Source organism: Micromesistius poutassou (genome assembly GCF_964030765.1).
Source record: "Micromesistius poutassou genome assembly, chromosome: 14".
Classification (NCBI taxonomy): Eukaryota; Metazoa; Chordata; class Actinopteri; order Gadiformes; family Gadidae; genus Micromesistius; species Micromesistius poutassou.
Window position 1 is genome coordinate 1,616,688 of NC_140284.1, and position 13,504 is coordinate 1,630,191.

General features: G+C 48.1%; 2 protein-coding genes across 3 annotated transcripts in view; one reads left to right on the forward strand and one right to left on the reverse strand.

Moving 5' to 3' along the window:
* slc39a10 (solute carrier family 39 member 10) overlaps positions 1-5,884 on the forward strand; it is a gene marked incomplete at its 3' end in the record, with an annotated part of 29,438 nt that extends 23,554 nt beyond the window's left edge. For both annotated transcript variants that reach the window (XM_084478185.1, XM_084478186.1), the window contains 3 exons: positions 2,070-2,150; positions 4,989-5,179; positions 5,729-5,884. In XM_084478185.1, coding sequence (XP_084334311.1) covers positions 2,070-2,150; positions 4,989-5,179; positions 5,729-5,884 — 428 coding nt within the window. The remainder of the gene's footprint in view (positions 1-2,069; positions 2,151-4,988; positions 5,180-5,728) is intronic.
* Positions 5,885-8,780: 2,896 nt separating this feature from the next.
* The window catches only part of dnah7 (dynein, axonemal, heavy chain 7), a gene marked incomplete at both ends in the record, with an annotated part of 80,162 nt that continues 75,438 nt past the window's right edge, over positions 8,781-13,504 (reverse strand). The window contains 3 exons of the mRNA XM_084478857.1: positions 8,781-8,987; positions 10,971-11,074; positions 12,565-12,742. Coding sequence (XP_084334983.1) covers positions 8,781-8,987; positions 10,971-11,074; positions 12,565-12,742 — 489 coding nt within the window. The remainder of the gene's footprint in view (positions 8,988-10,970; positions 11,075-12,564; positions 12,743-13,504) is intronic.

Below are 13,504 nucleotides of genomic sequence, written 5' to 3' on the forward strand. Positions count from 1 at the left end.
ATTAGCCATGTGCGCCAAACAGAAGAAGGGCCCTATCTTGCGCCCGGTGCAATTGACTTTCTACACCGACGCATGTGTCGTTGCTAGTTTGCACCCGGCGCAAAGCTGATTTCCCCCCGCAGCAACCAGGCACCACTACACTTGTGCGGCGAAAAGCAGGGGCGTGTTCCGGTGCAAATTATACTTGGTGCTATTTTAGTGATCTAAAAAATGCGCCAATGCAATTGCGCCACTGACCGAAAAATACCTGGTCTATAGCGGATAGCGCAGTTGTTGCTATTTTGACGTGCCATGGCAGGTCGGAACTAGCCTACGCTTACACACACGTAGGCTATACACAGCACAAACATGCAAACTATTAACCTGATTTAAATACTATGATGTCAAAGATTATTCATATGTGTGAAACTGCATAGAAATAGCGTGTGGATTGTGGAAACATTTTTTTTCCATAGGGCTGCATGAATGAAGTATAGTAGGCTATGCCATGCGTTAAAATAATAATAGCTTAATAACAATACTACATTCGAGCAAAGTAGGCCTATATTCCAGGCTTCCAAAACAAAATCTAGTTTTAGGGTAAATGATTGGTTAAATGATTTGGGAAAGAACAGCTGATACAGCGGTAAGTTGTAGTAGGGCTACTTTTAAATCAATGCATCTGCAAACACCGTACAGCAAACACATATGTTCTTGACCCAGACATCGTGTACAAGCCCATTACTTTTAGGATTGATGAGTATTTGATCGTGAGAAAACAGTTTTACCGCGAGTGAGTGTTTAAAAGAATGAATGAATGCGGGTGATGCTTGGTGCGCGTGTGTGTGCGCGCCCATCTGTCTAAACACACGCAAATTAAACACGGAACGCATAATGCAGTCCATGGCGATGTATATTAACAGGGGGACACATGCATATTATGAACACAAGTCGATAACGATAATGTATACAATACTGGTAACAAACGATGTTTGTTAATGTATTGCCGCATATCATTAAATAGACCCACAGTTGCATCGAGGACCGCGTCCGCATATCATATGTTTTAAGTTGTCTTTGCCGCAATTTACATGACGAATCAGTGTTTCTGAAGTTGGAGAAGAAAACGCTATTCCATGTGTTAATTATGTATATTATTTGGCCATAAACTGAGCCATTTGAAGTTTGAAATTCACGTGGTCATGCATCTGTCTCAGCGGAGAATGCAAACGCGCTGTCAAAATATCAACTCGCCAAGTCAAAATGCGCTGGCTCTTAAAGGGGATGGGAGATGCCACTCTCAAAAAGCTCATTTATCAAAGCTCAAAGCTCATTTATCTCTCCGTCATAATAGCAACAGCGCCATAGAACCGCGCTTGAGGCAGAACTTTTTCCGGATTCCGCCTACGAAAAACATAGTCGCGACCGGGGAACATAGGACCCGGGGAACATAGGTATGCTCCCGCCGACGGCTAGCTGGGGCTTCATCTGATTGGCCAAATGGTGTGAATGCATGGCGCATGTATCCAGGGCTCCATCTGATAGGTCAAATGTTCGCATGCTGAGTGTGAATGCATGGCGTGTGTAAATAAAATGATTTTTCTTATTCATCGCGTTTCAGGCATCTTTTGCGATGTGTTAACCGCGCATGTTCATATCGCGATGACGATGAAAATACGATTTATCGGTCAGCCCTAGTTAGTACCCCAATGTGTTTCTTAATACATAATTTTAAGCGTGCAAATTAGTGAGAAGAATACATACGTGTATATATTTATGTTTACATAAATGCACATTGAAAAGTATAAAGCACCATCACATCCCCAGGCTGTGGACATTATTGCAAACAGGAATAGCACCCTCATCCTCTCAGTGCTTATGATACAGCCCAACAAGATGGTGCTTATTCTACTATCAAACAAGATTATGTGAGATTGCATTAAAAAAATCATTGATTCCAATCAGTGGGAGACACGTTTCCATTATAGATAAACTAAAAATAATGAATGTGCATGTAGCAGCATTTCTAACCACTAACAGTTCAACCTGAGAAGGCTGTCCCTTTGACTATTGCTGTGCTCCGTTTGCAGGCGCGGCCTTCAGTGCAAACATCACTGGCGGTATCAGCACGTCGGTGGCCGTCTTCTGCCACGAGCTGCCCCACGAGCTGGGTAAGTCCAGAGGAGCCGGCACGTCCGGAGGTCAGCGGAGGTCGCTAGGGGCAGAGGGCCCTCAGCGGCGCCTGAGGCTCCGCCGGAGTCGCTGAGTCACCGCGGCTACAGAGACGTTGAATACAAGTCTATCTTTAGCCTCTTGAGTTATCCCAGAGGCTTTTCAGTAGTTGTTTGTTTCTGGTTGTTAGATCTGGTGAGGGCCTTGTCTTCCTTAGGTAAATGTTTCTTTTGGTTGGCGGTTGGATGAGTGGCGTGTCGGCGGCTGTTGACACACCTATCAGCCCGTATTAACCCCATTCTTCAACCCCGTGATCCCGTTAGGAGCTACAGTGGCCGCCTCAGCACACGTTCTGGCCCACTACACTGTATTCTCCCTGGATGTGTCCATCATAGATGGAGCCTTGGTTCAACAATGACTGGCCTCTCATTGGCTGCAAAGGGATACATGGATTTCCATTTCTTCATGGAGAATAGATGCTCCTAAAAAGCTTATAGCCTGGAGACGAACAATCAGCAAAAACAAAATTGATGTCGTGCACAGAAACCTGTAATCGCTCAATGCCGCTATGAGCTATGATTGACCAGGACTCTCAATCAGTACTTCTGAGTGAGTACCACTCAGTTGTGTTTGGGAACTATTCATCCGATTGATGAGTATCTGAGATTATGCATCACTAGAATTGCATTCAATGGAGGGTCTGATGCCGTTTTGTTCTTGGTTGAGCTTAAATCTTAAGGCAACAAATGTATTTTTCCACGGGTTGATCATTGACAGACCAGGTCGCTGCTGAGTGGTTTACAAAAGTAACCACAAAACATATAAACACAAAGTAGAACCACCATAGTGCTAGGCACTACCAGTCTAATGGAGTGCATTATTCTTTCAGGGTTTGTATTCTTTTTTTGGCTTTGCCAAAGACAAACAAAAGTATGAAGATGGCGTCCGCAATGAAGCAGCTCTCTTTAGGCCTGCTCTGTGTGTTTGCTGAGAGAACCAGTCTTGTTAGTCCAGACCGGGCAGTATGTATTGCCAACCAATAGGCATTAGGACTTGCTTGAATACATAATTTAAACCATGATTCTTCTGTATAAAGTAAAGAAGAAAAAAGTGAATTCACACAGCATATCTTTCAATGCCTGAATCTGAGCCTGCGGAGGCAACTGCTGCAGATCATTTCTAAAATTAAATTTAAAAACGCAAAAAAGTAAAACTAGCTAGGGCTTTTTGGTATCTTTTGACCTCAAATATTTTCATTATTGACACCCTCTAAAACCATTTTCCTTTATTTGAATGGACGATGTAATGGCAGCATCACCATGGAAAACTAAATCCAGCTACTGCTACCTCTACTGAACCAACCAAACAAATATCAGAACATTTGAATATTCAGGCCCAGAACTAACGGGCATGTGTTTGTTTCCCTGTCTGCTCCCTCATGGGTTGGTGAGCAGCTCCCCACTGCTTACTGTAGGGAGTACCACGCCACACCCTCCACTGAATAAACACACAATCTTCTACTTGTGGTGTTCCAGGGTCTCAGAACAAAGTGATTCACTGTGTACTGGAAGTACTGCCGGGAGCTTGGCTGCCATCTCCAATCTTTAGTTGGACTCCACGGCTCCTGCGTGACCCCAAACTCTTTTTCTAGCAGCTCTTTGTTGTGTGGGCTGTATTCCGCTGTTGCTTGCTTCTCCGCAGCCTTGGGGGAAAAACTAACTTTCCAGACGGTTGGGTTCAGCTTGAAAACTCGAAAGGTCTTCTGCGATCGCAAGAAGACCGTGGAGTTGATGAACAACTTGATGAACATCTTTTCATCAACTCCCCCCGCCACCTCCACCCCCCCCCCCCCCCTCGACATACACACACAGCCCTGTAGGGTTCTCCCTCAGCCAATCCCAGCGATTGAGCTGTATCACTGGGCACCTCCCAAACGTGTGTGCAGATGGGAGCCCGAGTAGATAATGGAGATTACGAGGCCTCTTTAACCACCTACAGTGAAGTTAATTGTCAGTGATGGGTGTGTTAATTGCAGTCGGCGCTGGCTTTTTTTTTTTTTTAACGCTGGCACCTCTCAGCGGCGGACTGACTGGAAAGCGTGAGCGAGGGGAAACGCAACAGGAAGTAAAAAGTGACAGATGGGAGGAACAAAAAAAAACTAAATTGCTAGAAGGCTTCAAACAAGTCACCCCTGCTCTTCTCCTACGGCCTATTTAACATTCAACCCCCCCTGTGCTATGGATTTGAGTGATGTCTGGGTCCACAGTAGTCATATATTCACTGGGATGATTAGTGTAGAGAAAGAGGCTGCCGGTGACACTGCGAGGGGAATGTAGGCCGTGGCTATCACTCTTGTTGACGACCCAGGGTTTGCGTTTGCGTCCAGATCTGGGTCTCTGGGCTGTGGCGGGGATTCAAGCGACTGCAGACTGCCTGTTAAGTCGTAGCTGTACATAAGGCTCCATGTTCAGTCTGGTACAGGACTACAATACAGGCCGTGTCGGTATCCGTCGCAAGCTAAACTCCTGAAAGTATTAATTTCAGTACATGTCAATCCCCAGGCCTCTAGGCGACAGTGGATTATAATAGATTGTAGTTTAGTACCCGTTACCTCACGTCGTCAACTTTTATCCCCTGCTGTTTCCTGGCATATTTGATCAGGGTATTTTGTGCTGATGAGGCGTAGTTCTTGAAAGCATGACGAAAAAAATTGCACTATTTCTGTCTTCCTAACGATGCCACAAATGTTTTTCATTTTGTTTAGTTTTTTAGTTTTAGTTTCTAAGCAGATGGGACATCACTCATTTAGCTCTCCCATGTCGGCCCCGGCTTTGCAGGGGACTTTGCGGTGCTGCTGAAGGCGGGGATGTCCGTGAAGCAGGCCATCGTGTACAACCTGCTGTCGGCGCTCATGGCGTACGTGGGCATGGTGATCGGCACGGCCGTGGGCCAGTACGCCCACAACGTCACCAGCTGGATCTTCGCCGTCACCGCCGGCATGTTCCTCTACGTGGCGCTGGTGGACATGGTACGTTCTATGGGTCTCCTCCCACTGGGGGTCTTGACTTCACAGTGGGCACCCAGTGGGTCACAGGATGGCAACGATCATTATTCATTCCAAAGAATCAGTTTGATGTGATTGCTTGTATGTTTGAAGCCTGAGAAGGGGGTACTGCTTTGACAGACCTTAGTAACTGTGGATTATCTCCTTTTTTATGATAACTGGAATACATTGGTTCACAGTATTGGTTCAAGTATTTGGTCACGGTATGGCAGTTTGGGAACGACTGTCCTAGGCTACAGCCGGCGACAGTGCTCTGATCTAATCCTTCATCTCGTCTATGTTACACATGGAACCATGTCACTCTCCCACTGGGCGAACTACTAAATAGTCCCACAAATAGAAAACCACTGACCCAATACTGCTGCACTCTGGGATTTCTCTCCCTCAAAAATTCTTCAACATAAGTCGCAAAAAACCCCCCAAGTTTAAATCCAAGTTGAGCTAGCACACAGCAAGGCTGTGGTAATAGTGAGCGGTGCAGCGGTCTGCTGACCTCGTGTTGTTCTGCTGCAGCTGCCGGAGATGCTTCACGGGGACAGCGAGGAGCACAAGCGCTGCCAGATGGGCCACTTCCTCCTCCAGAACCTGGGCCTGATGACCGGCTTCGTCCTCATGCTGCTCATCGCCATCTTCGAGGATCAGATCGTCTTCAAGTTTGACTGGCTGTAGTCTGGGCGGGAGGGAAGGGAGGGTGGGTGTGTGTGTGTGTGTGTGTGTGTGTGTGTGTGTGGGGGGGGGGGGGGGGGGGGATGTTGTGCTTCCCAGTCTCAACATACTGTGCTTGCTACGTGACGGTCCTGTCTTGCATGCGTGGTGAAGCTCACAGCAGTGGCTTATGCATCGCATCATCATCATCATCATCATCGGTTTGATGTTGGCATGCCCCCCCGCTATCTTCATCGCTGTCCCTTCAAACCTGATGCCTGAAGGACTCCAACCCCCCCCGGCTGGTGGCTGTCACCCTCCTCCTCCTCCTCCTCCACGCCACACACACACACACACACACACACATCTGTGGAGCGTCGCCAATGGTCATCCATCATGGAGCTGTGTTGTCATGGCGATGTCGCCACGGGGTCACGTGCTGAGCATCTCTTGTCTCGTCTGTGTGTCAGGCCCTCGCATCACAACCTCTCGTCACCACGGCCAATCAAAATGAAGGAAGCCATGCCGCCTTTTTGACGCATCGACATGCAAACACGTCAAGCACTCCTTGGCTCGGAATAGCAAGCACTCCTTGGCTCGTTAGTTCCTCTAGTGTCTTTATTTATGTGTAGAATATGTTTGAATGTCTGATTTGATATTTCTCAGTTACTGCGCACGGTGTTAGCGTTTAAACAGCAATGCTGGCAATGCCTTTAAAGAGAGATGGACTCTTCAGACTAAATACATAACATTTATGTTTGTTTTAGGAAGACTAACAGAAATTTTTGACTGATGCTGTTCTAGTGAGATAATCAATGTCAAAATGTGAATTTAGCAATAGGGACGTCTCTGACGACGTAGACAGTGTTTTAGTTTACTAGGTTATTGAGCATCAGAAGCTGCTGTGCCAAAATCCTCGGCCCCGCTGCAGACCGTTTACGTTTGATTCAGGCAACAGATTACACCTCGCGTTAATGACAAGCTGCAACAACAGAAATACAAATGCAATGAATCGAAAAGCAACAACCCGTCACTGCAATCACTGCTCATCTTATCATTATATTGTTCTCCTCATGTTTACTTTTTGATTCTGACAATCTCAAGACAATGGCAAGGACGGCGGTCGTCCTGCGCGGTACGTTCTCATCGGTGCTCTACGGTGTGTCCTGGATGTGTTAATACGATGCGTTCACACAGTACATACACAGTACATACGGTGCGTCCTCCTAGTCTCCTCCTTTGCGTTCATGCACACGGTACGTCCCCTGAGTGCGTGCACATGGTACCCCCTGTCGTTTACCTCTTACACCTGTTTTTTTTTTATTTTGTGGGGGTGATATTTCCCCCTTTACGCCACATGTGCCAAAAAAATGGCAGTTATTGGATTAATTGTTTCTTCTCCGGCCACGTGCTAAGTTTGTCCCAAAGTGGCCGGCGCCCGTCACAACCACACATTCCACCTGACATTCCATTGGGTGTGCTCATCCCAGGCTAGCACGCCAGGCTAACACGCTTTAGCCTGGTGGCACACCAGGCTAACCCGCCATATCCCGATAGCATGCTAGGCTAACTCCCTGTAGCCCGATGGCACGCTAGGCTAGCCCGCGTTGGTGTGCTAGCCTAGCGTAAGCGCGCTGACGTGAGCACACCCGTACTTTGTGATTTTGTTTATCCTGTCACCATGTGACATCCATCGTATGAAGAATCCTGGTCGTCGCATTAAAGTAATGTATTTGATCTGAGTGAATCATGCATGATGCGTGAGTGGACGGTAGACTGTACATCCTTTATCAGGCGATCAGAACCGTTGTAACTTTATGTACTATATATTTTATTTTGGAGCTCCACTGATCGACACCGATGCCCAAAGTTCTTCTGGGCTGGTGGTGTCTCCAACGTTCTCACACGGCCTTCTAAGTAAGTGTCTGGCAGAGAAAGTTGATCCATTTTTAAATACGCCTTACGGGTACATGCCTGTCAATTATTTTTATTTTAAGTAATTAAAGTCATGTCAAAGGAAAAAGAGGTTGATCTAATAATTTGATCGTGTCGAGACGATATGGATGATGACATAATCTGTACCCTTGTCCAACACCAAATTGCTCCAGCCAAAAAAATAAGGGTTTCTTTAACTAAAGCTCATTATTTATGTTTGATGAAACGTCAGTCAAATGTTTTAATTGTTGAACATATTTTTTTATGTGGCCTGTGACATGTAAGTCTGGCACTGTTTTTTGCAGTTTATCTGTTCAAGAATATGTTTTTTGGAGCCGCTAAGCCCCCCAAGAAGTGCTTGTTTCTCAAACCCAGACAACGTTGTTGTCTGGAAAACAAAGATGGCCAATTGTTTTGGTTTGTGTATATATTGTTAAGGAGCTTGGGTATGGTTGCATTGCAATGTAAATTCATTGCCAATTATGTGTCTTGTACATTATCCCCATGAAGTCCAATAAACATGAAAAACATCCATCGCTGTTGAATCAATTCGCTGTTGAATCAATGATGGTCAACCTAGCAATAACTGTTGTGCAATAACCAGTGTTTAAAAAAGATATTCTTCAATTGAGCATTTTAAATATTTTATATTTATGGGAAAAACCCAACAGAACATATTTTAACAGCAGTTAATGGATCACCATCTCCAATAAATAGTTTTGGTTTTTCAAATATGAATAGACTTATAAATGTGGCCTTGAAATTTCAGAGGATAATAAAATATATATACTCTGGTAATTAAAAAAATAACGGCCTTCTAAGAACCAATGCTTTGATCAGAGTCCTAATCTGACATCCAGGTAGAAAACGCTACATCAGACATTCCCCGTTAGTGTTTGGCATCGGCCACATGGGACACAGGAAGACCCAAGGCTCTCCTGTTGAATCCCATCGCTCCCAGTGGCGTGTGAGCGTCTGTTTGAGACTAGGCACTTAGCTGGCAGAGCAGGGCCACGCCGCGGCGCACCCAGTGCTCGGCGGGCACGTCCGAGTTCAGTGTCATGGCGATGACGTAGTTGGTGGAGTGGCCCGTGGTGGACAGCGTGCCGCGCCGCTCGCTCGTCTTGTAGACCGGCGCCAGGTAGCACATCCTCTCGGGAATGTCCTGCCGCTTGACGGGCTTCAGCCACATCTGACACAGGGGAGACACACGGGGGGGAGGGGGGGGGAGACAACCGGAGGGGTGAGGGGGAGGGGGAGGGGGAGGGTGGGGTCGTCTGATCAGCCAAGCACTGCAACCGTTCAACTATACAACTACTACAACGGTACACTATGTCCGTTTGATAGGGCATCGTCAGACGTCCCACCCTAGAGGAACTGATTTCAGCGAGTCAGGGAGCCACTCGTCATATGCGGGAGACTCTGCTTCCCATGTCAGCATTTTTTGCACCTTGAAAGCCTTGAAAAACACCTCGAAAGATTCCTTCTTATGCAAAACATGTAACTTAATCATAGCCACGCGCAAACTGGCATATGACAGGCTGAGTTATAGGTGCACTGGGACATACAAGCGGATGTAGATGGGGTTAAACGTCTGTGTGTTGATAGATAGAGATTCAGACTAGGTCTGGGGACCGAAGATGGAAACAACCTGGTTTGGGCGTCTCTCAGTAAGGCAACTTGTTTCATATAGCACTGCACAATACTCGCGGTTCAACGGGTTGGGTTTACTTGTGGGGGTTACTCAATATTTTGAGGTTTCTTTTTGAAAGAGTAAAACGTTTGGATTTCCTCTACTGGAGGATAAAACAGCCAGAAACGTAAGAGCTGATATAAAGGCATTAGACAGGATAGCTCCTGTTGGTGGTTCAGGGGGTTATAGAAAAGGAATAAACCGGGCCACTAAAATCATTTAGTCTTTTATTGAGTAGCCAGAGAAAGAGTTCTAGAAAGGGGACGTCGATAAAGATTTGCATTTCAAAGCTATCCACAGCCGCCTCGGTTGTTTTCTCCCCGTCGAAGAAAACACAATAAATAAAACATGGGTTTAAATGTGTTATGTTCTTGTCAAGAAGACAATTCTAATATGTTGGCCTGAAATGTGAATATTTAAAACAAGACGTCCTGCGTATTATTCATAAGCCCTGCCTGCTTCCTCATAACCAGGCAGTAACACAACCAACACAATGTGAGTGAGCTGAGAGCAGTAACACAAGTTGTGTTACTGCTCTCAGCTCACTCACATTGTGTTGGTTGTGTTACACAACCAACACAATGTGAGTGAGCTGAGAGCAGTAACACAACCAACACAATGTGTGTTGGTTGTGTGACACTCTGAACGCATTGTGAATACAGCCTTGCAGGCAGAGAGGAGCACCACAGAATAACACAACATCAAACTCACAAAGCAGTGGGGCCTAGTTTGTCAGAGTTTTCTGCCAAATCAGCCACCGGCAATCTATTTTAATCTGCTGCTTCGACCGCCTTTTATGCGCAGCAGCGGCAGCAGCAGCAGCATCATCATCATCATCATCATCCAGTTGTGTTAATTAAGAAAGCCCCTCAGACAGGGAGAGGGGAGGATGAGGGGGCGGGGGGAAGAAGTGCTGAAGGTGCTGCTTTGTGTCTGCTCAGGAGAATAAGGAGACGGGGAAGTTCCTCCACCACGCTCTCCCTCGCTCCACGGCTCTTCCCTCCCTCGGTGAGCCCGGCTATTGTTCTGCCGTACAGCGCGGGAGAGGGGACGTTATCCCCCGCCGCACCGCCCTTCCTCTCTCCTTAATACCCAGAACACACGGGGAGGAGATGGACCCGCACAGACCCGCTTATGTAACGCACTCTCTGCTTTGACGTTTGTCTGAGAAACCACAGAGTAAAGCTTGGTTTCCAGCCAGAGATGTGTCGACGGTCAAATTGAGACTACATCTGATGCAGGAACCCGCTGTGGTTCATTCGCTGCCCGAGCCACACCTGCTGTTCCCAGAAATGGGGGGGGTTTAAGTAAACAACACCAAACACTAAAACACTAAATCAAAACACACTGCTATCCGTCGCTGCGCGCTGCGCGCGTGTGTGTGTGTGTGTGTGTGTGTGTGTGTGTGTGTGTGTGTGTGTGTGTGTGTGTGTGTGTGTGTGTGTGTGTGTGTGTGTGTGTGTGTGTGTGTGTGTGTCATACCACAGGCATCACGTCGTGTAGTACTTTAGGGAAAGACTCGGCGAGGAGTTTGGTCTTTCTTTCCCAACGAGCCCCGTCAAGGAAGAGCCCTCGAATATACACACCTAAAAACACACACACACACACACACACACACACACACACACACACAGAGTAAAACCTTTGTGTTTTGCCTTTTCTAGTTTCCATCCAATCCACTGACTGTACTACAGATAATATCTGAACAACGTGTGAAACACCAGTGTCTTCTGCCCATCATTAAGTATTAAAGAACAGCATCAAGCGGCTCTAAAAGCAGGCATCCAGCCTGGACTGGCTCCTGTTAAATCCATACTCAGTCTTTAATGGAGGATTGAAAATCCCTCCACAGCCATCTCAGACCCCCCCTCCGAGCTGCCAGTCTGTGTTCTTAAACCAAAGAAGACCTGCGGTGCGATAGCTGCAGCCAACAGAATAAATAAACAAAGTAAAGTGCTGCGTTGCTACTGAGGATGTGGGTGCAAGTCAGGGAGGACGGAGTTCCTTTGAACACATCTAAATACACGCCGTCAAGCCGACAAGGTAATCCTGGCCAGGCGGTCTCTGTCTCTGTGATGGGGAGGATCCCACAGCGAACCGGCAGGGGCTTTTATTGTGAAGCTCTGATTGAGACACCCGTGGCCGGGGCCCGGCATTGAGCGTGGGGGGGGGGGGTGGGGGGGGGGGTCGTCTGCGGTGGAGGAGGAGTTGTTCTGCCTCTCCTTCCTTTCTTTCCTCCTCCCATCCCTCCGTCGGCCCATCATCCTGTGTGACTGCAGTGTGGCGCTCAACACTTCTGGATTCTATTCTGGATTTTTCCGTTGTCACTTCCCGGTAACAGACACCTAATTTTCGCCTTCCCTCCTTGATGTTGGTTGGTCTCAGTATCTCAGCTCCCCCCCTCCCCCACACCCCCTCCCACCCTACCCCCCCCCCCCCCCCTCCCCCACACCCCCTCCCACCCTACCCCACACCCCCTGCTGTGTTTGTTTACCTGTGTTCGCCCACTGAGGTGTCTGCCGTTTGCGGCTTCCATCTGCACCGAGTTCCCCTCTGTTCCAGCCCCCAGAGAGAAGTGCTCTCTCTCTCTCTGCCCTGCTAAAGCGAGCAGACCAGGCCGCGCCAACAAATGCACAGCCTCCGCCGACACAAACGCCAGCTGAAGGCACAGCGCTCACCGTGGATACCCCCCGGTGGATACGGACGGATTTCTGAACCCCTATGGACTGCAATGCTAAACCCCCCCCCCCCCCCCCCCCCCCCCGTCCTCCGCCTGCTGTCACTCGTCACGGACGCACTGTCACCCGAGAGCCTCAGAAAGAAAAAAACAAGGCACAAGAGAGGCCGTTCCACACGTCCGTCACACTGGTTCACATTTAAACCGCTTCAGTGGGAACCCGGCGCTTGATGCCGCCCAGCGGACACACCCTAATCTGCACGCTTATCCTAATCCGGTTCAGCTGGTTGAGGTTGTCAACCAGCTCCCCCGGTGGCAGCAGAGAGCCCGGCGCCCCCCGGTGTGGAGGAACCCCCTGCTGTGGCGTGCTGTGGCGTGCCGGTACGTGTGTGCGCCTACCGTCCTCCGGGGGCCTGGTGTACTCCCTGTCGTCCAGCACCTGGAAGTCAAAGCCCAGCAGGTCGATGGGGATGGTGTGCTTCCTGGCGTAGTTCTGCTGGCCGCCGGTCAGGAAGGCCTGGGTGAAGAAGAACCCCGACATCCAGAAGACGGCGGGCGTGCCCTTGTCGTACCAGTCCTGCACACGCACGCACACACACAGATGCACACACACACAGACACACACACACACAGACACACACACACACACACACACACACACACACACACACACACACACACAACCGCACACACACATACACACACACACTCACACAGACACACAAACACAACCGCATACACATGCAAACACACAAACACATGCACACATATACAACAGTGCACACATGCGCACACACACACATGCACAAACACACAATTAAGACCCACTCCCCTGGCCTCCGTTAACTTGTTAAAAGGTAAATGCTAGAAAATGTCATAATAAGACACATTTTTTGCAGTAAAAGAGGAAAAACAGTACGAGCGAACGGAAGTTGTTGCGGCAAATGTGACTTTTTAATGGTTGTTTTAGCATATAACGTTCTAACAAACCCTGGGCTGTCTCTAAATGGTCGTATTGAACGCTGTCTTCCATTTGTTGCCTCACGTTAATAAGCAGCAGGCTGTGGTCCCCGGTTATGCCTGGCTGAACTTCTCAGCTTCTGCTAAATGTGCTGTCCTCATTATCTGGTTGGGCCCCCAACTCTGACTCCTGAATTACTCCACTTGAGCAGAAACGATACCATCCGTTTGCCTCAGTGAACCAGCCCAGGTGAACGGAAAGGGAATCCACTAATTTGCCCCCGAGACTGAAGCTGTGAAGTTTGGTCCTTTTAATGAATGCCAGAGCGGCCACTGACTTTGTGTGGAAGGTTGTGTGTGATCTGTGAGTGAGTTAGAG